Genomic DNA, 24,303 nt, shown 5'->3' with positions numbered 1-24,303 from the left:
ACCTACTCTTCTTCGTAGTGCAGGGAAAAGGACTCAGGGAGGCAAAGTTCTACCGAATCCATGTGCGCTTGGCAACCATTATTTGTGCACCCCAGCTATAAATCAAAGTTTCCTTGACAGAGCACAGTGCAATTAACACAAATGTTCTCCTGGTGACAAGCCTATGGGCACAGCCAGTTGGGACCAAAAGCTCTCACACTCTCCTAATCAAGGACTTAAAGCCCGGACTAGAGCTCATTAATATGAAGCGGGGGCTTTGCATATGCAGTCCCTCTGGCCCAGACAGGCGCTGGATTGGCGGGGCACCGGCCAATCAGAGCAGATAAGGGACAAGAGCTGCACAGGCTGAGAGGAGCTGGGCAGGTAGAGAGGGTGGAGGCAGGGAAAGAGGCTGAAAAGATAGGGTGGTAGATTAGAAATAATAATAATAATACAAAAAAAGATTGTCATGTTGCACATCTTCTGTGAGGTTACAAAGGGAAACATAACAATAATAATGATTAAGAAGAATAATTTGTTTCTCTCCCTGACTCCTCAATGTTTTCTAGCCTGCCAGGCACCCTGAAAGGAGGAAAGCATGCGGACTGCCAGTGCATTCTGAGGAACCCTGAAGCTAAGGTACAGAATGAAGTTTGCCTTCTCATTGTCTGTCTAGAATCATAGACCACCCGGGTCCTGTGCTCTTCTCGCCCTGCCCTATTATCTCTCGTTTCGCTAACTTCTAGTCAGCTTTTTAAAACATCGACATATTTTAATGATTTACAAAGACTGAACTTTGAACTGAAAGTTTTTTCTTTTAATCTCCACGAACTGTATCATCTTAGATTTGTCTACATTTCTGTCAACACTTTTTAAACTCAAATCTTTGATGCCATATAAGTTATCATAAACACACATACATTGTATGTATGTGTATATATATATACGTGTGTGTGTGTTTATACAGATACAAAAATATAATGTGTGTGTGTGTAAACACACATAGGAACTACATTTCTTCATCAATTACAACTATGCTAATTTAATTCAACATTTCAAGGCAAAGTTCAAAAAATGGTGAAGAGTAAGGAAAGAGTTAGGTTTCAGCTGATTATCCTCAGCACACTTCACATTCTAACCTCACCAAGAGCCACATTTCAAATACCACATGCATGCACTTTACTAACCAAATCGGCGGAGGGGGGAATTGTGAGGACATTTCAAATTTCACAGAGACTAAAGACCCTTTGAGGTTTAGTTTTTTCTTTAATTTTTAATTGATTTCTGACCTTTCCAGTGTTTTTGATAGAAATGCTGTGTAGGATTTCATCATGGGCTTTCATCAGTAATCCATTATGAACTCTACTTGAGATTTAAAACAACTTCTGAGTTGCAAACCACTTGTTTCAATATGGCAAGTTGATAAATAATTTGCTTTCAAACAATGTTTATAAACACTAACTGAAGACACTGATTTAGCTCTGTAAGTTGATGCCAGGGACATAGGAAGACATTTTTATTTTAACACGTTGCCCGGTTTTCTTGTAGTCCACTTGGCATTGCAGAAATAAAGGTCCTTTTTTATGTAACTAACTTAAGGCTCCTTTTACAAAGCGGCGCTACCAATTAGCGGCATGCTGAATTCGAAGAAGCCCATTCAGTTTTATATTCAGCGCAAGCTAATCAGTAGCACTGCTTTGTAAAAAGGAGCCCTTAATGAATACATTTGTGACCATTTTCAAGAGCTGTTCTCCCTTCATCAGGTCACTGCACTCAGAAGCTAGCCACCAAGGTATGAAGTCAGTAAAAAATAAAATAAAACAAAAAAAGCATGAGGTACAGCTCGCTTGTTGATCTTTATTTCTATGTTTTTAGAAAGTGAAATAATAATTTAGCCAGCATTTCAATACAAAACTGAATCAGGGCTTTTTTTTCCAGTTCCCATGGAAAGCGCTTGTAAAATAAATACTGGGTATGAATAGTGAGAAATATATCCGGTCACCCTCAAAACACCAGGTTGAGATTTCAGGCTGCTTTCGTCTTTTAAAGTTCATACTACTGTCTCATAATTGGTATTTTACAGCAAGGGATCCTAGCACGATAAGCAAATCCTGCACGCACTATCACACATATCACGCAGGCACCCTTCAGAATGCATTCTGCATACACACAACCTTTGAAAATAGTTATACCCTGTGAAAACACATGCTCTATACTGCACATACCCACTGGAATATTTTTTATTTTAAAAATAGCAATTTTTCAAGACTCACTTATACCCTCTTATTATACTTTACGATATGTTTAGCATTTGAAATGTATTGATGCCCTGTGTCTCCTCTGAATGCACCTATAAGAATGCACTCTAGATTGCACAGCTTTAATTTCTGATGTTTTTAATCCACTAGTTTCACTATGGTTGTGATCAGAGTTGCCCAAGGCCCATGTACATTTTCAAAAATGCAGATGTGGGAAAAGACACGTATGACCAAAAGAAAAGCTAAGGAAGCACTGAAAGTCTCACTAGAGGCTGGAAGGATTCAAAGGCGAAGGCTTAGGAGGAGGGAGAGGAGGATGTGCTGTGCTCCCTCTGTGTCCTGCAGAAAGCTGGGCCCTGGTCTCTATAGCTCTACATACTGCCTGTTAATTCCCACACTCCATGCTGTAGCTAGGAGAGAGAGGCATGTGTGACTATACATGTGCTCAGAAAGGAGCTGCTGCCTGTGTCTATTGTTGCAGAGGGCAGAGCTCATGTGTTGGTGTGAAACTGAGCATCAGGCACTGGTGAGGGTTTATCCCTGGGCTCACCCACTCTGGTCTGAAAGATGAGGTTAATTTCTGTGATCACAGCAGGCACCTTAACACATTTAGAAACGCTAGCCCAGAAAAATAAAGTGTTATCTTGTGTCCAATGGAGTTGAAGTAGCAGGACATTATCCCCCTCCCCCATCCAGTATTGTGCAGGCTCTCAATCTCAGTCAGAAGGCCAACAGGGAACATCCTCTGCTCTAGGCTCACACCTTACATTTGTGAAGAGACAGTCAAAGCTCAAGGGTGGTCTACAGAGTGGAGACCTAGCCTAATAGTTAATACAGCAGCCTGAAAATCTGGTGAACCAGGTTCAATTCCCACTGCAGCTCCTTGTCACTCTGGGCAAGTCACTTTAACCCTCCATTACCCCAGGTCTGAAATATGTACTTGTATGTAATATGTAAACCACTTTTATTATAATTATAGAAAGGTGGCATATCAAATCTCATATCCTTTCCTTTCTCTAAGGTATTGCACCAGGAGTGAAACTGAGTACGCTAAAGGGGTCTTGCCAGCCTATTCTATCTTTCTGTAATATTACAGAAGCTAAGAAATAGTTTATATTTTTTGTTACATTTGTACCCCACGCTTTCCCACTCATAGCAGGTTCAATGCGGCTTACGTATTATATAAAGGTACTTATTTGTACCTGGGGCAATGGAGGGTTGAGTGACTTGCCCAGAGTCACAAGGAGCTGCCCGTACCTGCAGTGGGAATCGAACCCAGTTCCCCAGGACCAAAGTCCACCACACTAACCACTAGGCCACTCCTCCACTTATATCCAACATCCGTACAATATAGTTATAGCAAACACAGCTGCAAGGGTGTTTACAAATGCTTCTAAATGCATTTATATCGTATTTATATTGTTTACAAACACCAAATACATTTTATATTAGAATTCATGTATAGTCTTCTTAGTCTGTTAGCGCATAAAATTCCACAATATCCTCAGAAAGCAGGGGCAGCGGAACACCTTTTTGATTGGAGAGCCAAGCTCTGCACCCAGCTCCAGCATCTCCCTTTACCTACCATCTTATAGCCACCCCCTCCCACGGCATCCAGCATAATTCCCTACCTTTGAACCCCCCCCCCCCCCACCGTAGTACCCAGCATTTCTCTCCTCCCCTCCCCCATAGTCTCCAGGACTTCTCTCCACCTCCCCAACATATTTAGTGCCTTACCTCCCTTCCCCGGGACAGTGATACTCCAACTGGTACAGCACCAAAAGCATACAGGCCAGCAGGCATGGGGCCTTGAGCATCTGTGCATGCCTGAGGCCTGCCTGCTCCCTCACCCTCTAAACTTCCTATTTCATTCTCGAGGCCCTGCGACTGCCAGGTTCAATGCTTTTGGTGCTGTGCCAGTTGGAGTATCGCCACCCCTGAGGAGGGAGGTAAGGTACTAGACTAGTTGCAAGGGGCAGGGAAGTGGAGAGAAGTTTAGAGCAATGCTCCCTCTAAGGAATGAAGTTGGCATGAGCAAAAATTTACATTACATTGTGAGCACTTGTTACAGATACAACACACACATATATCAACACTCACAGGGAGGCTGGAAAGAATGCCATGAGCCATGCTCTGCATGCTGTCCCTCTTTGTTTGTCTATCATTTAACTATGTTTACAGCCACTCTGAATTTTACTCAGCCGATGTATAGCACAGTTTAGAGGGAACACTGTACAAGCACCAGTCTTAACCAAAAATAAAAGGGGGGGGGGGGGGGGGAAAGTAGGGGCACTTTTGAACACCGCAGGGAACAACCCCTTCACTGTCTACCAACTGCCTCCCCCAGAACCTCTGTTACTGATGGTATTATGCACACTGTAATGCACTTCAGGGAATTACGTACCAAAAAAATCAAAATAATGCAGCATATTAAACAGAAAAGGATTTGCAGTAATTTGAAAATATACGCAGGTACTTTAATACTTGGCTCTCATCTTCCCGTTAGCCATGTGAATAGTGATGTTCACCAACACTATATCAGAAATCCTGAGGTTACTGGCAACCATAAAATAATTTACCTATCAATGTTTTTAGAAGGTTGTCAAATGGCAACCAGGCTTCAGCTCCAATAGTCTTTAGTAAGCGGTTAAGTTACCAAAGAATAGGTACAGCTAATATAGATATGTGCTATCTGTAGGTTGTTGTTTTTTTTTTTTAACAAAGTCACAGTAGCGTTTTTAAGCATGCGCTAAATGCTAGAGACAAGAAAAATGTCAGGAAGTATTTTTTCACGGAGAGAGTGGTGGATGCTTGGAATGCCCTCCCGTGGGAGGTGATGGAAATGAAAACGGTAATGGAATTCAAACATGCATGGGATAAACATAAAGGAATTCTGTTCAGAAGGAATGGATCCTAAGGAGCTTAGCCGAGATTGGGTGGCAGAGCCGGTGGCGGGAGGTGGGGATGGTGCTGGGCAGACTTATACGGTCTGTGCCAGAGCCGGTGGTGGGAGGCGGGACTGGTGGTTGGGAGATGGGGATGGTGCTGGGCAGACTTATACGGTCTGTGCCAGAGCCGGTGGTGGGAGGCGGGACTGGTGGTTGGGAGATGGGGATGGTGCTGGGCAGACTTGTACAGTCTGTGCCAGAACTGGTGGTGGGAGGCGGGGCTGGTGGTTGGGAGGCAGGGATAGTGCTGGGCAGACTTATACGGTCTGTGCCCTGAAAAGGACAGGTACAAATCAAGGTAAGGTATAGAAAAAAATAGCACATATGAGTATCTTGTTGGGCTGACTGGATGAACCGTGCAGGTCTTTTTCTGCCGTCATCTACTATGTTACTATGTTAGATGCCCATAGGAATATATGGACGTCTCTAGTGTTTAGTGCGTGCTAAAAATGCTAGCGTGCCTTTGTAAAAGGCCCACTCTATTAGTAGTACCTAATAGAGCTGCAGGCTAAGAAAAGGGGAGGCCACAGATGCTCCTCAAAATCTTGGACAAGTCACAACCCTCCACTGAATGAGGTACAAAACTTTTAAATTGTAAGCCTGCCAGGGACAGGAAAATACCTACTGTAACTGAATGTAGCTTGCCTTAAGCTATTACTGAGAAAGCTGTGATCTCATATTTAACCATCTCTCTGACCTTGCTCTCATCTTAACTTGCCAAGACTTACTGTCCATTTGTCATTTTTCTCTTTTCTTCTCCTTTTCCTTTGTTTTTTTTAAATTTTATTTTTCTGCCTCTGTCCAGATTTAATTCTTTCCCAGTATACAGTTTTCAATTTCTTCCCCTGACCCCCCGTGTCTACCTACAGCTTGCCATCACTTTCTTTCACTCTGGCTCTCCTATCTCATGTCTTCTTATTTCTCACCTCTCACTAAATCTAACCTTTTTTTTTTCCTTACCTTGTCTAGCATTTGCCCTTTCACTCCCCCTTCTCTCCTCTCCCCGCCATCCAGCGCCTGGCGCCTCTCTCCCCTCCTCCCTGCAGCACCTGGCGTCTCTCTCCCCTCCCCCTGCCATCGAGCGCTTGGTGCCTCTCTCCCCTACCCCCTGCCATCCAGCGCCTGGTGCCTCTCTTTGCCTTCTGCGGCTACCGGTCCTGCCCCTTCTGAAATTATTCTGGGGCAGAGCTGGCAGCTGAGAGGAGAAAGAAAGTGGCCCCACAATCACTTTTTCTTTGTTTTTGCCACCACTGCTAAAACAGCAGCAGCAGTGATTGCAGCGGAGTGTTGGGTGGAAATGGTGTACCTCCTATCCCCTCTAGATTTTTAGGGGCGCCGTGACATATAAGGCTCCCTCCATTCTGATGCCTATGTCAGAAAGTATTTGCATTGTGAGACTGCACAAGTGTTCTAGATACACCACACAGTCCTTCAGAGCAAGGCTGTTCAAATCTGTCCTATTCAACTCAGCCAGTTGAGTTTCCAGGATATTCACAATGAATACACATGGAAAATTTGCACATAATACAGATACAGGATGTGGAAATGTTTCTAATGCATATTCATAGCAGATATTCTTTAAATGTGACCAGGTGCAGTAGTCACTAAGACAGGTTTGGGAAGCCCTTTCTTAGTCCTTAAATCATACACACCTAGACTGTATTCATAGCACACACACTCTCTGAAAACAAGCTTCTACCCCTCAGAATACATCTGCACTGCAAACACATTCAGAAATTGCTCGTACCATAATGTATTTATGGTACACACAGCCTTCAAAATGCATTTCTATCACATGCCCACTCAGAGTCTGATTCACTAAGGCACAGACGTGTCATCTCTAGTCCTTCCCTAAAACTTTGGATTTTTTTATTTTTATTTTTTTATTTTAACAGTACTTCCAGTGAATATTCCTGCACATCTAAATAAAACTTGAGTCCAGATGATTTTTTTAATGCATTCATTACCCCGGAAAGCAGATGCTTGTGACCCACAGCAAGCTGGACTTCCTTGCATGATTTCCAGACATTCTAAACCACGGCAAAAAGTTGCTGACCTCTATTTTTTGATGTAAAGATGGGAGTTGGGGGGAAAAAAAACTCCTATGGAGTAAATCAGTGTTCCCCCTAAGCTTTGTGTACGCGTGCACACACAGGTCAGAAAGGGAGCACATATGCTTAACAACTGTGCGTGCAAAATTTTTGCTGGCTTTCTTTATTGTGCAACAAAGTAAAAACAGAAGAAGCAAATCCTCGCAGAAATAGAAATGGTACAACACCACAATGAAGATGACTTAAGAATAAGCAGACGATAATTTAGATGGTCTAAACCTTTATTGTAAAGCAGATGAGACTCTGAGACTCGACACAGCTGTGTTTCGGCCACAAGGGCCTGCATCAGGAGTCTCTTGACTTTTACTTGAGAATCCACTTGTAGTAACGTTTGTATTGGGGGAAAAAAACAAACAAATGAAACGCTCCGGACTTTTGATTGCTACTTAAAGGCTTGTGTGAGCTCTTGCCTACTACCGCACATTTGCTATTCCACTGCTCCTCACAAATTTGCAGCCCCGTAGTCAGCAGGATTTGAATTTGTGCAGCCAGGCCCCCTGCAACCAGTCACAGAATCTATGACAAGGCAGAATTGGTGTGTAGGGCCTGAGCTCTTTTATCAAAACTTGGGGACCAGGGGTCAATTTTAGCAGACAACGGAAAAGGTGCCAGTACTCAGTACCCCCTCAAAAAAAGCCATGCTAAGATGAGGCACTAAAGTTGTAGAATTGCCCCCTTATAAAACAAGTTCCCTGGAGCAGGGGCTCACTTAGTTAGGCAAAGTTAGTTACCTAAAGTTAGGCACCATTAATATCCGCGCTAACTGCTAGTTGTTTAATAGGTTTGTTAGCGCTAGTAATCTTTATAGAACAGATTCCCACACCCAAAGATGCCTGCTGAGATTTGGTGCCCAAGTGATGGCAGCCGGGCATGTAAATCCAAGTATTCTATAACATGCCTTTCTGGGCACGCCCCTGACCCACCCATAGTCACATCCACTTTTGAGTTGCGCACTATGAAATTTAAGCACATAGAATAGGGCATAGGGCAGATGTGTGCATAACTCCTAAGTAGTGCCAATCAACTCCAATAATTGATTGCTAGTGCCTAATTGACTAATTCGTTTACGTGGGCATCTGGGATCTGTGCCCAAATTTGGGTAAACTACATAGAATCTGGGGGGTTACTTGAATGGAGCTCAGTCTTGAGCTCAGGACTTGAAGAGGTGAGCAATTGAATCTAAATGCCAAATTCATTAATGCAGTTTAGGAATTTTCCAGAAGCAAACACGCTGTGAGTAGGGCCTATAGATAGAACTCACTCCTAACATACATACTTTCACAAAACAATTGCCTTATTTTTGCAGTTAATGTATATATCACGAGATGAATCATTTCAACCACACATATATTTCTCTAAAAATTCACTGCCATTATCTCTCTTCCAAAATGTGGATCGACAACACACAAGCTCAGAGTGCACTTACAGTATCGGAGCTCAAGCACAGAGCACTAGACACACATAGCAGAAACCCCCTGAGGACTAGATGTGCAAAATGACTTCTCAAAAGACAACATGGGAACACCCCTAGTCTACTTCAACAGTAAACACTTGCAAAGTGCATTGTTCCACAAAACAAGAACCCCTCACAATGCCTATAAACTGCATATACCTGTCGGTGCATTTTTACCATACGTACAGAATGTCTTTAACAAATACATGCTCAGGGCATTTATCTCGCTCGTGAAAACAATAACTTTATCCCATTGTGTGAGTCACCCGACATTTGCCTACAGCTAAAAGGAGAATAAAAAGGTAGTGCCAGATTCCACCATTTTCAGAGTCAGACTGATCTGTGCTTGCCAGGATGGTCTCATGGCTGTGGATGTGCAGTCAGGGCTTCCCTGGTTCATATATGGGCACAAGACATACAGCACTAGCCTCTGGAGGGGATCTCAACCTCCACTGCAAAACTCTATGGACAAATACTTTGTGAAAGGAAGTAGGAAAAGCTTAATTCACTGGTAGCACTATGATGTCTATGTTGTTAAATATGAACTCTGCAATTAAGATGTAAATTCAGCTGTGAGCAGTGAGTAAAAAGTGCCCAGGGATGTGTGGAGTAAAATCCAAGCAATCCTGTAAACGCTACACAGCAAAAAAGATTAGACTATCAAACCTTAGCAAGAGAGGCATTTAATCATTTTACAGTGTTACAATTCTTTCTGAACACATTGTAATTGAAGCCTACATTTCATTTACAATTAAAGATTTACCAGATCTACAACATCGTTTGACCTGTTTGTATATACACACTGTAAACATGTTTAGCTAAGAATAGGCTGGAACAATTTTCTTCCTTCATGCCCTTTTTATGGATACAGACCTGAACGGCTCTGGTTATTTTTTTTATAGTCATGGCTCTTGGAAAAGCCAAGCTGCTATCATTCCACATGCACTGGTGGATTTTTCAATGCCTTCCAACACCACACCAGCTGTGGGGTTTGTTTTTCTTTTCTTTTTGAGGCAAGAAGAGGGTATCAGTGAAGAAATATGCATTGAAGGCAAATGAAGAAAGAAGCTCCCAACCTGTTACAGGGCACAACAGTTGTGTCATGCATTCACTCTCTTGCCTAGTACAGTGGTTCCCAAACTGTCTCGGGTCAGGGCGCACTTAGGATACACATTTCCTCTCAGGTCTCTCCCCCCCTCCCATGTTGAGTACTACATTTGCTGGTGAGGATGCCCAGCTGAACAGGTCCACTGCCCAAGGCCTGAGCTCCATGCTGCTTGCAAAGCCTGCAAACCGGTGGCATACTTCAACCACCAACGCATGCATTCCCACTAATGCCCTCCCTTCTATTGCCCCTTTCCATCCAGGCTTTGCCCTCCCTCTCTCCACTTCCATCCAGCTTCTGCCCTCTTTGTTTCTCCCCCCCCAATCTAGCATCTGCCTCCTCTCTGTCCCCCCAATCCCTGCCGCTATTGCTTCTCCAGACCAGCAGCAATGGCAATGCAAGCTACAGCCACTGAGAGGCAGGACTCTTCATTCACGTAGGTTGCTGGCTGTGCCCTGGAACAGGAACTGATGGCCGAGGGGGCAGGACCATCAGCCGCATGTTTGGAGAGTCCAGCCCCATGGTGGCTGCAGCTTGTTTTACCACTGCTGCTGCTTAGCTAAAGAAGCAGCTTCGGTGGCGGTGGGATTGTGATGAGGAAAATATGGTGGGAACCATTGGCCTATGGTGGACTGAACAATGTCAGGGCAGGGTGTTCCATTCTTGTGATCCACAATGAGCATAGCCATCTTCAGAACTATGGGGCCCTTTTGCAGAGTGGCAGAAAGCCCAATGCAGGCTTACCGCTCACTCGTCCAGGAGTACCACTGGCCCAATGCAACCCCTGGAGGCAGTCCCGCCCTGAGGGCATGCTATTTCTGGGGGGGGGGGGGGGGGGGGGGGGAAGAAATGGCTTGTGCAGCGATAACCCAGCGGTAATTGGGCATCGCCGCGTGCTGCCCGATTACCATCAGGTAAGCGCTGGAGACCTTATCGCCACCTCAATGGGTGGCAGTAAGAGCTCCCTGCCGCATGGCCATTTTTTTGGGGAGGGGGGCTTTTATCAGCTGCAGAAAAACATGGCACTGGGGTGTGGGAAAAAAACAGCCCCCACTGGTAGCGCAGGGCCCTTTTTCCTCGCAGCGGACCCCTACGTGACAGAATTCATGGGTTTCTGAGTAGGAGTTTTGACAGAAAATGAAAGCTCATTTTAAAAATTCTTTCAAATCATTTGCTACTGAACATTGGAGCTTAGCCATCTTTAAAACTGTTTCTATTTTTCTTTTCTTATCTACTTACAACTTTGTCAACCGTGTCTTCCTCCTCCGATCTCCTTGTCACCTCATTAACCATCACATTCTCACCAACCAGACCCATCCGTTCATTGTCTGCAATGCCTTTGAAGGCCCTAATATATGTATTCTTACACAAAATGGTGGTTGTTCTTTCCTGGAGACTGGAAAGGTCACCTCTGCCGTAATGGCACCTGGAGATCCAAGTTCAGATCATGGCAGAAGTTGGACATGGGTGTCTGTGTTAGGCTGGGCTCAGCTATGCTGCTCAACAGATTTCAGAGGTAGATCCAAATTTAATTGAAATAAATGTAGAGTAAATTAGGTATGAACTGACAGTGTGGGGGATTTTTTGTTTGGCCAGAGAGGGAGGGGATAGGGATTTGCACCACTGCAGTCAAGAAATGAGGGTAGGGGTGTACCATAAAAAGCTATCAAGGACACCATTGATGAAATTAGTTATCTAGATAGCAATCAGAGAGATGAGGTAAGCCTGTTGAGTAGGGTCAATCTGTCTGTCCATTTTTTATGCATAGGTATGTTTACACTTACAGGGTCAGTCATGGGGTGGAAGTGAAGCCCCACCACCAGAAGAGGCATGAGTAGTCTGACTAAGTTTTTATTTATTTGTTGCATTTGTATCCCACATTTTCCCACTTATTTGCAGGCTCAATGTGGCTTACATTATGCCTTGCAGGTGCAGGGACTCTAACTTCCATTGTGTCAAGTTAAAAATAAACATATACTCTCCAAGTCAACCAAAGATCAAACAAATACTTTTAATATGTATAGCTAAAATATAACTGTAATGTGCTCAGAAAAACAAAACGTGGCCACACAACGGGCTTCTAATCAAGCCGCACGGCAGTGGCGTAGCCAGATCTGACATTTTGGGTGGGCCCAGAGCTAATATGGGTGGGCACTATATATATAGGTATGAGTAGTGTTTCCTGGGGTACTACAAAATAATGCCTTCCTTTTTTTTACCTTACCCTCCCCCCACCATCTATCCCTGTAGCTTGGTATCAGCCCTTCCCTTCCTTTCCCCACCATCCATCCCATAGCTAGGCATTAGCCCTGTCCTACCCCCTGTCCATCCTCATTAAATATAAGATTTTTTTTTAATGTCCTGGGCACTGCAGAGCCCACCTCCACCCAAAAAAAAACACCTCCACTTTAAAAAACTTTTTTTAACCAGGGCGCTGCAGAGACTATCCCCACCCAAAAACTCACCAATATGAGAAACAAATAACCTTTTTTAAATTTTAACCTGGGCAATATAGCGAATGCTACATACCTGTAGAAGGTATTCTCCGAGGACAGCAGGCTGATTGTTCTCACTGATGGGTGACGTCCACGGCAGCCCCTCCAATCGGAATCTTCACTAGCAAAGTCCTTTGCTAGCTCTCGCGCGGCCGTCTTCCCGCCCGAAACCGGCTCGAGCCGGCCAGTCTCGTATGTAGCAAAAGAGAAACAAGGGAAGACTCAACTCCAAAGGGGAGGCGGGCGGGTTTGTGAGAACAATCAGCCTGCTGTCCTCGGAGAATACCTTCTACAGGTATGTAGCATTCGCTTTCTCCGAGGACAAGCAGGCTGCTTGTTCTCACTGATGGGGTATCCCTAGCCCCCAGGCTCACTCAAAACAACAACCATGGTCAATTGGGCCTCGCAACGGCGAGGACATAACTGAGATTGACCTAAAAAATTTACCAACTAACTGAGAGTGTAGCCTGGGACAGAACAAACAGGGCCCTCGGGGGGTGGAGTTGGATCCTAAAGCCCAAACAGGTTCTGAAGAACTGACTGCCCGAACCGACTGTCGCGTCGGGTATCCTGCTGCAGGCAGTAATGAGATGTGAATGTGTGGACAGATGACCACGTCGCAGCTTTGCAAATTTCTTCAATTGAGGCTGACTTCAAGTGGGCTACCGACGCAGCCATGGCTCTAACATTATGAGCCGTGACATGACCCTCAAGAGTCAGCCCCGCCTGGGCGTAAGTGAAGGAAATGCAATCTGCTTGCCAATTGGATATGGTGCGTTTCCCTACAGCCACTCCCCTCCTATTGGGATCAAAAGAAACAAACAATTGGGCGGACTGTCTGTTGGGCTGTGTCCGCTCCAGGTAGAAGGCCAATGCTCTCTTGCAGTCCAATGTGTGCAGCTGACGTTCAGCAGGGCAGGAATGAGGACGGGGGAAGAATGTTGGCAAGACAATTGACTGGTTCAGATGGAACTCCGACACGACCTTTGGCAAGAACTTAGGGTGAGTGCGGAGGACTACTCTGTTATGATGAAATTTGGTGTAAGGGGCCTGGGCTACCAGGGCCTGAAGCTCACTGACTCTACGAGCTGAGGTAACTGCCACCAAGAAAATGACCTTCCAGGTCAAGTACTTCAGATGGCAGGAATTCAGTGGCTCAAAAGGAGGTTTCATCAGCTGGGTGAGAACGACATTGAGATCCCATGACACTGTAGGAGGCTTGACAGGGGGCTTTGACAAAAGCAAACCTCTCATGAAGCGAACAACTAAAGGCTGTCCTGAGATCGGCTTACCTTCCACACGGTAATGGTATGCACTGATTGCACTAAGGTGAACCATTACAGAGTTGGTCTTGAGACCAGACTCGGACAAGTGCAGAAGGTATTCAAGCAGGGTCTGTGTAGGACAAGAGCGAGGATCTAGGGCCTTGCTGTCACACCAGACAGCAAACCTCCTCCATAGGAAGAAGTAACTCCTCTTAGTGGAATCTTTCCTGGAAGCAAGCAAGATACGGGAGACACCCTCTGACAGACCCAAAGAGGCAAAGTCTACGCTCTCAACATCCAGGCCGTGAGAGCCAGGGACCGGAGGTTGGGATGCAGAAGAGCCCCTTCGTCCTGCGTGATGAGGGTCGGAAAACACTCCAATCTCCCGGGTTCTTCGGAGGATAACTCCAGAAGAAGAGGGAACCAGATCTGACGCGGCCAAAAGGGAGCAATCAGAATCATGGTGCCTCGGTCTTGCTTGAGTTTCAACAAAGTCTTCCCCACCAGAGGAATGGGAGGATAAGCATACAGCAGGCCCTCCCCCCAATCCAGGAGGAAGGCATCCGATGCTAGTCTGCCGTGGGCCTGAAGCCTGGAACAGAACTGAGGGACTTTGTGGTTTGCTCGAGATGCGAAGAGATCCACCAAGGGGGAGCCCCACGCTTGGAAGATCTGGTGCACCACTCGGGAGTTGAGCGACCACTCGTGAGGCTGCATAATCCTGCTCAGTCTGTCGGCCAGACTGTTGTTTACGCCTGCCAGATATGTGGCTTGGAGCACCATGCCGTGACGGCGAGCCCAGAGCCACATGCTGACGGCTTCCTGACACAGGGGGCGAGATCCTGTGCCCCCCTGCTTGTTGACGTAATACATGGCAACCTGGTTGTCTGTCTGAATTTGGATAATTTGGTGGGACAGCCGATCTCTGAAAGCCTTCAGAGCGTTCCAGATCGCTCGCAACTCCAGGAGATTGATCTGTAGATCGCGTTCCTGGAGGGACCAGCTTCCTTGGGTGTGAAGCCCATCGACATGAGCTCCCCATCCCAGGAGAGACGCATCCGTGGTCAGCACTTTTTGTGGCTGAGGAATTTGGAAAGGACGTCCCAGAGTCAAATTGGACCAAATCGTCCACCAATACAGGGATTCGAGAAAACTCGTGGACAGGTGGATCACGTCTTCTAGATCCCCAGCAGCCTGAAACCACTGGGAAGCTAGGGTCCATTGAGCAGATCTCATGTGAAGGCGGGCCATGGGAGTCACATGAACTGTGGAGGCCATGTGGCCCAGCAATCTCAACATCTGCCGAGCTGCGATCTGCTGGGACGCTCGCACCCGCGAGACGAGGGACAACAAGTTGTTGGCTCTCGCCTCTGGGAGATAGGCGCGAGCCGTCCGAGAATCCAGCAGAGCTCCTATGAATTCGAGTCTCTGCGCTGGGAGAAGATGGGACTTTGGGTAAATTTATCACAAACCCCAGTAGCTCCAGGAGGCGAATAGTCATCTGCATGGACTGCAGGGCTCCTGCCTCGGATGTGTTCTTCACCAGCCAATCGTCGAGATATGGGAACACGTGCACCCCCAGCCTGCGAAGTGCTGCTGCTACTACAGCCAAGCACTTTGTGAACACCCTGGGCGCAGAGGCGAGCCCAAAGGGTAGCACACAGTACTGGAAGTGACGTGTGCCCAGCTGAAATCGCAGATACTGTCTGTGAGCTGGCAGTATCGGGATGTGTGTATAGGCATCCTTCAAGTCCAGAGAGCATAGCCAATCGTTTTCCTGAATCATGGGATGGAGGGTGCCCAGGGAAAGCATCCTGAACTTTTCTTTTACGAGATATTTGTTCAGGGCCCTTAGGTCTAGGATGGGACGCATCCCCCCTGTTTTCTTTTCCACAAGGAAGTACCTGGAATAGAATCCCAGCCCTTCTTGCCCGGATGGCACGGGCTCGACCGCATTGGCGCTGAGAAGGGCGGAGAGTTCCTCTGCAAGTACCTGCTTGTGCTGGAAGCTGTAAGACTGAGCTCCCGGTGGACAATTTGGAGGTTTTGAGGCCAAATTGAGGGTGTATCCTTGCCGGACTATTTGGAGAACCCACTGATCGGAGGTTATGAGAGGCCACTTTTGGTGAAAAGCTTTCAACCTCCCCCCGACCGGCAGGTCGCCCGGCACTGACACTTGGATGTCGGCTATGCTCTGCTGGAGCCAGTCAAAAGCTCGCCCCTTGCTTTTGCTGGGGAGCCGCGGGGCCTTGCGGAGGCGCACGATGCTGACGAGAGTGAGCGCGCTGGGGCTTAGCCTGGGCCGCAGGCTGTCGAGAAGGGGGATTGTACCTACGCTTGCCAGAAGAGTAGGGAGCAGTCCTCCTTCCCCCCAAAAATCTTCTAACTGTAGAGGTAGAGGCTGAAGGCTGCCGGCGGGAGAACTTGTCGAATGCGGTGTCCCGCTGGTGGAGATGCTCTACCACCTGCTCGACCTTCTCTCCAAAAATATTGTCCGCACGGCAAGGCGAGTCCGCAATCCGCTGCTGGAGTCTATTCTCCAGGTCGGAGGCACGCAGCCATGAGAGCCTGCGCATCACCACACCTTGAGCAGCGGCCCTGGACGCAACATCAAAGGTGTCATACACCCCTCTGGCCAGGAATTTTCTGCACGCCTTCAGCTGCCTGACCACCTCCTGAAAAGGCTTGGCTTGCTCAGGGGGGAGCGCATCAACCAAGCCCGCCAACTGCCGCACATTGTTCCGCATGTGTATGCTCGTGTAGAGCTGGTAAGACTGGATTTTGGCCACGAGCATAGAGGAATGGTAGGCCTTCCTCCCAAAGGAGTCTAAGGTTCTAGAGTCTTTGCCCGGGGGCGCCGAAGCATGCTCCCTAGAACTCTTAGCCTTCTTTAGGGCCAGATCCACAACTCCAGAGTCATGAGGCAACTGAGTGCGCATCAGCTCTGGGTCCCCATGGATCCGGTACTGGGACTCGATCTTCTTGGGGGATGTGGGAATTACTTAGTGGCTTGGTCCAGTTCGCAAGCAATGTCTTTTTTAGGACATGGTGCAAGGGAACAGTGGACGCTTCCTTAGGTGGAGAAGGATAGTCCAGGAGCTCAAACATTTCAGCCCTGGGCTCGTCCTCCACAACCACCGGGAAGGGGATGGCCGTAGACATCTCCCGGACAAAGGAAGCGAAAGACAGACTCTCAGGAGGAGAAAGCTGTCTTTCAGGAGAGGGAGTAGGATCGGAAGGAAGACCCTCAGACTCCTCGTCAGAGAAATATCTGGGGTCTTCTTCCTCTTCCCACGAGGCCTCACCCTCGGTGTCAGACACAAGTTCACGGACCTGTGTCTGCAACCTCGCCCGGCTCGACTCAGTGGAGCCACGTCCACGATGGGGGCGTTGAGAGGTAGACTCCCTCGCCCGCATCGGCGAAGCTCCCTCCGCCGACGTAGTCGGGGAGCCTTCCTGGGAGGTGGCCGCAGTCGGCACCGCACGTGGTACCGACGTCGGGGACCTCACCCCGGGCGATGGGCCAGCCGGCGCCACGCTCGACGGTACTGGAGGCGCAAGCACCGCCGGTACCGGAGGGGTAGGGCGCAACAGCTCTCCCAGAATCTCTGGGAGAACGGCCCGGAGGCTCTCGTTCAGAGCGGCTGCAGAGAAAGGCATGGAGGTCGATGCAGGCGTCGACGTCAGAACCTGTTCCGGGCGTGGAGGCTGTTCCGGGCTGTCCAGAGTGGAGCGCATCGACACCTCTTGAACAGAGGGTGAGCGGTCCTCTCGGTGCCGATGCCTGCTGGGTGCCGACTCCCTCGGCGACCCAGAGCTCTCGGTGCCGACGCGGGGAGGAGACCGGTGTCGATGCTTCTTAGACTTCTTCCGAAGCATGTCACCGGAGCTCCCCAGCACCGATGAGGAGGACGTAGAATCCATCCGTCGCTTCCTCGGGGCCGAGGTCGAAGCAGGTCGATCCTGGGGGGGCTGTACCGCAGGAGCCCTCAGGGTAGGGGGAGACCCACCCGAAGGCTCACCGCCACAAGCAGGGGAATGGACAGCCCTCACCTGCACTCCTGACGATGCATCACCGTCCGACGACATCAGGAGACGAGGTCCCGGTACCACCGACGTCGATGCAGCTATCCGATGTCTCGGCGCCGATGCCTCGATGCACTCGATGCACTGGCGGCCGAGGATGAAGGTCTGGACGCTGATGACGTCGATGCACCCGATGACCCCGGTGCCGATGCCGACGAAGAGCCCGAGAACAAAACGTTCCACTGGGCCAATCTCGCTACCTGAGTCCGCCTTTGTAACAGGGAACACAGACTACAGTTCTGAGGACGGTGCTCGGCCCCCAGACACTGAAGACACGAAGAGTGCCTATCAGTGAGCGAGATTACCCGGGCGCACTGGGTGCACTTCTTGAAGCCGCTGGAAGGCTTCGATGTCATGGGCGGAAAAATCACGCCGGCGAAATCAAAATCCGAAATGACGAATTTTAGCACCAAAACTTTGAGGGAGAAAAATCTCGACCGAGGCCTAAAAGAGGCCTACCCCGACGACGAAAGAAAACTTACTGGGGCAAAGACTGGAAATATAGGAAGGGGCAAACGAAACCCAAGGGGGTTTTCGGAGCACTTTCCGCACGAAATTAGAACTTTTCCGAAGAAAAAACACGTAGATTAAAACAACGGACGCGCGAGGTCGACTCTCCGGGGCTCGACACGGCAAAAACACAGCCGTACCGAGTGCGGACGAAAGAAGACTGGCCGGCTCGAGCCGGTTTCGGGCGGGAAGACGGCCGCGCATGCGCGGTGCGCGCGGGCGTGCGAGAGCTAGCAAAGGACTTTGCTAGTGAAGATTCCGATTGGAGGGGCTGCCGTGGACGTCACCCATCAGTGAGAACAAGCAGCCTGCTTGTCCTCGGAGAATAAAATTTATCATTGGTGGGTTTCTGGATGGGGGTGGGCTCTTCACTGCCTAGGGCAAAAAAAAAGCATATTTAATGATTAAATATACCTTTTTTTGCCTTAGGCAGTGATGAGCTCACCCCCACCCAGAGGCCCCCCCACCAGTTAGCATTTTGATTACACCTGTACACATTAAAAATAAAATTATAAAATATATTTATTTTACCTGAACAGCTGCTTGCACATGGTGGCAGGTGGTGCAGAGCACTGAGCTGGCTCCTGTGCCTGTCGTGTGGTGCCAAAGAAAGGTGCTGCTGGGGAGAGGAGAGGGGGGAAATCGATGAGGCTGATTGCATCTAGCGAAGGCACCCGTGACCAGGCACAGTGCAGAGGAACCGTGACCGTGACACATCCGGCAGCCGGAAGCCTTTCCCATGCGGCACTGCGGGCGCGGCACCGTCTCACCTCACATACTACGGGAAGCAACTTGAAGCAAGCGAGGTTTGGCAAACCGTTCAGGACTCTTGAGTCGGGAGCAGCTTACCAAACGGGACAGGACTTAGTATTTTGCCAGAAAGTAGCGGTAGCGGTGCAGTCATGCTGCAGCGCTTAGGTGAGACTTCCACATTAGGACCCGACCCGCGGCGCACCGAACTAAAAAAAAAAAAATCTGAAACATTTAGACAGGCAGGTAGGAGGAACCTGAGAGGAGGAGGCCCGGGAGAGCTGCCGGCTGCCTAAAAGCAGGTGGGAGGTGGCTGAGACTGAGCCGCGGCAGAAAGGCTGTTGAGCACTTCTGTGCCTCACTGGGTGAGTGGGCCTGCGCTGAGATTGGGTGGGCCTGGGCCCACCCAGGCCCACCCGTAGCTACGCCCCTGCCGCATGGCAATGTCTATGGAGCCCATTCAAAGCTTTCTTAGCATTAGCACACAGGGAGCCGCTAGCGTGGCTTGATAAGAGGCCCAATGTGCAGAATTTCCACGTAAATAAGTCACTTATCTATCGCCGCACATGTAGCGTTCCAGTCATTTTGCATTCATGGAATAATTTCAAGAAAAGCAGTACGCATAATTGAGCACTTACCTTTATCACTACATCATTAAGTCAAGTCTGTCAAATTCTCTCATGGTGTTTTGCTCAAATAATCCGTTCATGACAAGATTGTCCAAGGGATGCTTGTGAAATGAAAATCTCTATATCCACTGATAACAGGGCTAAACAGTCGCAACCTGGATTCAGGTTTCGCCTTAAAAGGGGGGTTTCAGGGTATCTTACTCAAAATGCCACGCCTATCTTTTGAGAGGCTTGACTTAATGATGCAGTAAGATAAGTGCCCAATTATGCGTACTGCTTTTAAAAAAAAATTATTCTATCAATGCAAAATGCCTGGGACGCTACAGATGTGTGATGATAGATAACAGTAGCTTAGTTATGTGGAAATTCTGCACATTGTTTAGTCATGTTTTGTTTTTCTGAGCACATTACACTTCTTTTAGTTATATGTATTAAAAGTGGTATTTTTTGATGTTATAAAAAGTGAAATTTTTTGGGTTGACTTGGAGAGTATATGTTTATTTGCATAATTACCAAGGTCCTTTTTTCAACAAGTATTTTTGTATTTCCCATAATTTGTTTAAGTTAAAAATGTCAACAGGCACCCCAACCCCACCAGCAAGAGTAGGAAGACAGAGCTGCTCCCCCCACCTGAATCGCAGCTGTGCGTGCTAGCAAGGAGCCCATCCTCTGCGGCAGAAAGCTGCTGCCATGGCTAAAATGCTGTAGTATGTGCCAGTGAGGAAACTCAAACCCCATCAGCAGGAGAAAGAGAGCCACTGCTATGGTAGTGGCAGGAGTTCTGCAGTGGCTGTCATTAGTGAAGGAGTGGGACAAAGGAGGGGGGGGTGGAGATTTAAAAAAAAGGGAGGAGACTGTGTAATGAGGAAGGTTAGAGGGTAAGGGAATGGAGGAGGGATGATGAGAGAGAGTGAGAAAAAAAGGGGAAGAGAAGAGGGAAGGGGAAGAGAGCATGAGGAGGAGAGGGGACTAGGGGGACGGGCATGGAGGGCAGAGGGACAGCATACAAGTGAGATGGGATCAGGGCTGCTTCAAGGTATTGTGTGCCCCTCCACACAATCTGGCATCATCCCCTCCTCCCCCACTGCCTATAATACAGTATCTCCCCCTCCTTCTCAGTCCCCCCTCCTGCTAGACCAAGTGACGCACTGGCTCAGGGTGCTGGTGATAAAGGGCCTCAAAATCCCAGTCTAGCATCTATCCCCCTAGGAGTCTGAAGGTAGACCAGACTGGAATTTGGGAGCCCTGAGCCAGTGCCTCACCTGGTCCATAGGTTGAGCCAGCCTGATGGGGATGAAAGAGAGTGCAGGAGAAGAATGTCAGGGGATGGAAGGTTGCGGAAGTGAGTACATGGAGAATACGGTATACATGGGAAGAGGAGGATGGAATATCTATATAACAAGAGAAACACTCCCCCCACCCCAACATACACCCACATCTACACTCTCAAGAAGGACACCAATACAAAAAATGCCCCAAAGAGCCATGCAGCCCATGCCACTCTAACAAGACACACTTTACTATCTCTTCCCATTCATTCTCCCATATAGACATGCATGAGCTGAAGAATGGAGAAAGGGGAAATGCAGTACTAACTGGACAAAATTTCAGCGAACTACCTTATGAATAACAAAATATCAAGCTGAAAATCTTTGAAAAAACTCCTCACTGTGAGACTTGTTTAAATTTGAATCAAAAGTCCTCGCTTGGCAGCAGATAAAATTTCTAAGTGCCGGCTCTATATAGACTCCAGTATTATCATCGGTCAAAAACATCCATTTTGTAAAATTTTTTAATGACTTTTGTAATTTTTTAAATGTATGCTTTCAAATACCTTCTTCAGTCCTTATGATACAAAAACATTCCACTTTTAATCACTCTTCTTTTGTGCGCAGATTAAAACAAGGCTGCCTTCTCAAAACCTGTCCTTATGCTTTTTCAACCTTTGGGGTTGGGGGGTGGGGGGGGGGGGGGGGGTACAAGCTACACTGAGAATTAAATTGCTTCTTTTTCAAGGCATGTCTATTTTGTCCAAAATGCTAAGTCCTTTCAACACTTTCAATTATTTTAATTCATAACTCTCCTGTATAATTGAATCCTGGGCAAGGAATGAACAAACAATAAAATTCCCAAACAATAAAATCAGAAAGATAAAACAAAAACACAGAAAGTTAGTCTAGAATAAGTAAAGATTATATGAAAGCTACCCTGAGCAATAGGTCTTTTAATTTTTCCCTGAAAACTCCCAGCTTAGTTTCAGTCCAACATGCTATTGGCAGAGGATTCTAGGCAAAAGGCCTGGCCAATGAGAAAATTCGGGCCATGCTGGAGGACTTAGATCATTTTCGTTAAATAAAGGAAAAACAACAGTTTAAAAATAAAACCCACAGTACTAGAGTATTAATCCTTTTAAAGGGAATATTCTCGTACCCATAATGTTTACTGAAATCTCTTTTCCTCCTAAATTATTTCAGCAGCATAGAAATACTTGGGTTGCGTGAAATAAGCCTTTCCTATTCTGTGCCCATAGCACTGTCTGAGTGTACGGATAACTTTGAAAGAAATCATCACGTTTATCTACAGCCTAATTTCAAGTCCTAACACAGCAAAATTTATTACAGCATCAGGACAAAGGTCTAAGCACCAGCCTTCCTTATTTCATCTTCTACATTCTGCCTGACATGCAGTTATTATGCTTCTCCAACAAAAGCTGCTCTCTCCTGATGTGCTGAATTTCTAAATAGATGACAAATTCTATCTATCTAGAGACAGATATAGATACCATGCATTCCTTGCTTTTTGTATGAATCTCTTTAAGAGGGTTCCCATCCTAATTGCTCTGAAAGGGGTAAGGGGTTTTCAAAGCATGAATCAGGGTTTCCTCCATCCCCCCCAAAAAATAAACTAACAAAACATCACTCATATTCTGTGCCTCTCCCTGCATTAAAGAATTAGCTGTGTCCTTACTAGCAGTTAACAGTCCCAGGGATTCCACCTGGCTCAGTATTTGCAGGACTGGTTCATCCAGACCATGCTTTAACCCCACTGCATACAAGGACTTGTTTTGCCTATTGATTTTCCTAAAACAAAACAAAGCAGTACTTGTGTGTCATAGGGTAAAACAAGGCCTGAATCTCACCCTGCCCTGAAAACAAGGAGTCAGCTGGCAACTATGTGCCAGGGTCAATATCTGCTTCCCATTTGATTGCCCTTTTCATCAGCTCATTCAAAGAAAATAGAACAGCTCCCATTCTGCCTAGCCAAGGAAGAGAATGAATGCAATAGTTCCCTTTAATTAACACAGGATTATTTCACTTTCTTTTTCAAGCAGTACAAACAAGGGTCAACAAACATGCTAAAGATGAAACCTTTTTTATTGGGCTGAGTGCTCATCTGTGATGGAGCTTTTGAGCACTGGGCTCCCTTCCTCAGACTGCTGCAGTAAATTTGCCTTTGAGGAGTGGCTGCTGTTCTCCACCTTCTCCTCTTTTGTTGGGGGAGGGACTCCCCCCATTCATTTTGGGATATTTTTGAAGTATAAATTTGTTTTTCCTTTTTTTTTTTTTTTTGCGAGTTCAGCCTTCCCCTTTTCTCCCCCCCCCCCCCCTCCCTTGGTTTTTGTTTTGTTTTTCGCTGCTGCCAAGCTTTTGGAGACAAGAGGTTTTTTCCCCCTCCATTTAACCCTTGTGTGAAAATTTGGCTAGCCTATATTTTGCTAGGTTCAGCCCCTTTCCCCTACCTTGAAAATAACAGCTGAAGCTTGGGTTGCCTCTTAGTGTATTCCTCTATTATGCCTCTTTTCTCTCCCAGACACAGTAGATTTTTTTAATCCCTCCCCCCGCCCCCCCCCCCCCCCCCCCCCCCCCCCCCCCCCCAAGGTTAAGGCTTCGGAGAAGCTTTTTCCCTGATTGTTTTGTGCATGTATTTTCCCTTAGTTAAATATTGAGTTTCATTGGGCAGGGGATCTTTTGCTCTTGTACTTTCTTTCTAAAATGTTAGAAAGGAAATGTAATTAGAAAATGGGTTTGAAAAAAGTTACGAGGAAGGGGAAGAGGCAGGTACAGGAGAAGGCAGGGATATAGTTACTCGGTTCTCTCATGTAGATAAATGCTCCAGGTATTCTCTCTATACAGCTGAAAACCCTGGAGTATTTTTCTTTTCTTCCCCCCTCCCCAGTGATGACATTATTCCAGTAAGGGCTGAAAATACTGAAGACTACCATGGTGCCAGTTTGCATAGTAGCCAGTTCTATGGGTGCTTGAATACCCCCAACATAGAACAAACTCTTTGTGTCTAGGGAGAAGTTATTTCCACTGGGTTTAGCACCACCAATAATTTTGAAAAGTTGGCTGCTATGGTAGTTTTGGATAACTTTCTGGAAAGGGTGAGAGTGATCAAGTCTACCTTTGTATATCTCCCCCCCCCCCCTCTCCCAATGTGTTGATGAGGTCTTGTGGCCATCACCATTGCCATTTTAGAGGAAAATCCAAAAACAGTGGTGAAAGTTACATGGGTTTTAGAGAATGTACTTTGCGAATACAACCTGTATTGTGTGAAAAAAAAAAGTAAGTTACATGGGTAAACCCCAGTGCTAAAACAGCCCCTAAAGCAGGGGTCCTAGCTCTGGGATATCCCTAATCAAAACTCACTTAGAGAAGTTGGCTTGAGGTCAGGGAACCCCTAAGGAACCTACTGAGGTTCAGATGCCCTTTGA

At 47.1% G+C, this 24,303-nt stretch overlaps 1 protein-coding gene and 1 long non-coding RNA gene across 8 annotated transcripts in view; one reads left to right on the top strand and one right to left on the bottom strand.

Moving 5' to 3' along the window:
- ESRRG (estrogen related receptor gamma) overlaps positions 1 to 24,303 on the bottom strand; it is a 1,192,991-nt gene that overhangs the window by 434,396 nt on the left and 734,292 nt on the right. The window contains exon 1 of one of the 6 annotated variants that reach the window (XM_030196024.1): positions 7 to 174. The exons of 4 other annotated variants lie outside the window; for them this stretch is intronic. In XM_030196024.1, the coding sequence (XP_030051884.1) occupies positions 7 to 62 (56 nt within the window). In that variant the 5' untranslated portion in view covers positions 63 to 174. Of the gene's footprint in view, positions 1 to 6; positions 175 to 24,303 lie in introns of those variants that run through there. One more of the 6 variants, XM_030196027.1, reaches the window with a different exon arrangement.
- Positions 1 to 24,303, top strand: part of LOC115465509 — a 32,652-nt gene that overhangs the window by 91 nt on the left and 8,258 nt on the right. Inside the window, exons 1-2 of one of the 2 annotated variants that reach the window (XR_003941422.1) lie at positions 278 to 363; positions 549 to 618. This is a non-coding gene — a long non-coding RNA (uncharacterized LOC115465509). Of the gene's footprint in view, positions 1 to 277; positions 364 to 548; positions 619 to 24,303 lie in introns of those variants that run through there. The other variant, XR_003941421.1, reaches the window with a different exon arrangement.

The sequence above is a fragment of the Microcaecilia unicolor genome, chromosome 3 (genome assembly GCF_901765095.1).
Source record: "Microcaecilia unicolor chromosome 3, aMicUni1.1, whole genome shotgun sequence".
Taxonomy (NCBI): Eukaryota; Metazoa; Chordata; class Amphibia; order Gymnophiona; family Siphonopidae; genus Microcaecilia; species Microcaecilia unicolor.
Note: the sequence above shows the minus strand (reverse complement) of the source record. Positions and strands in the feature narration are given on the sequence as shown.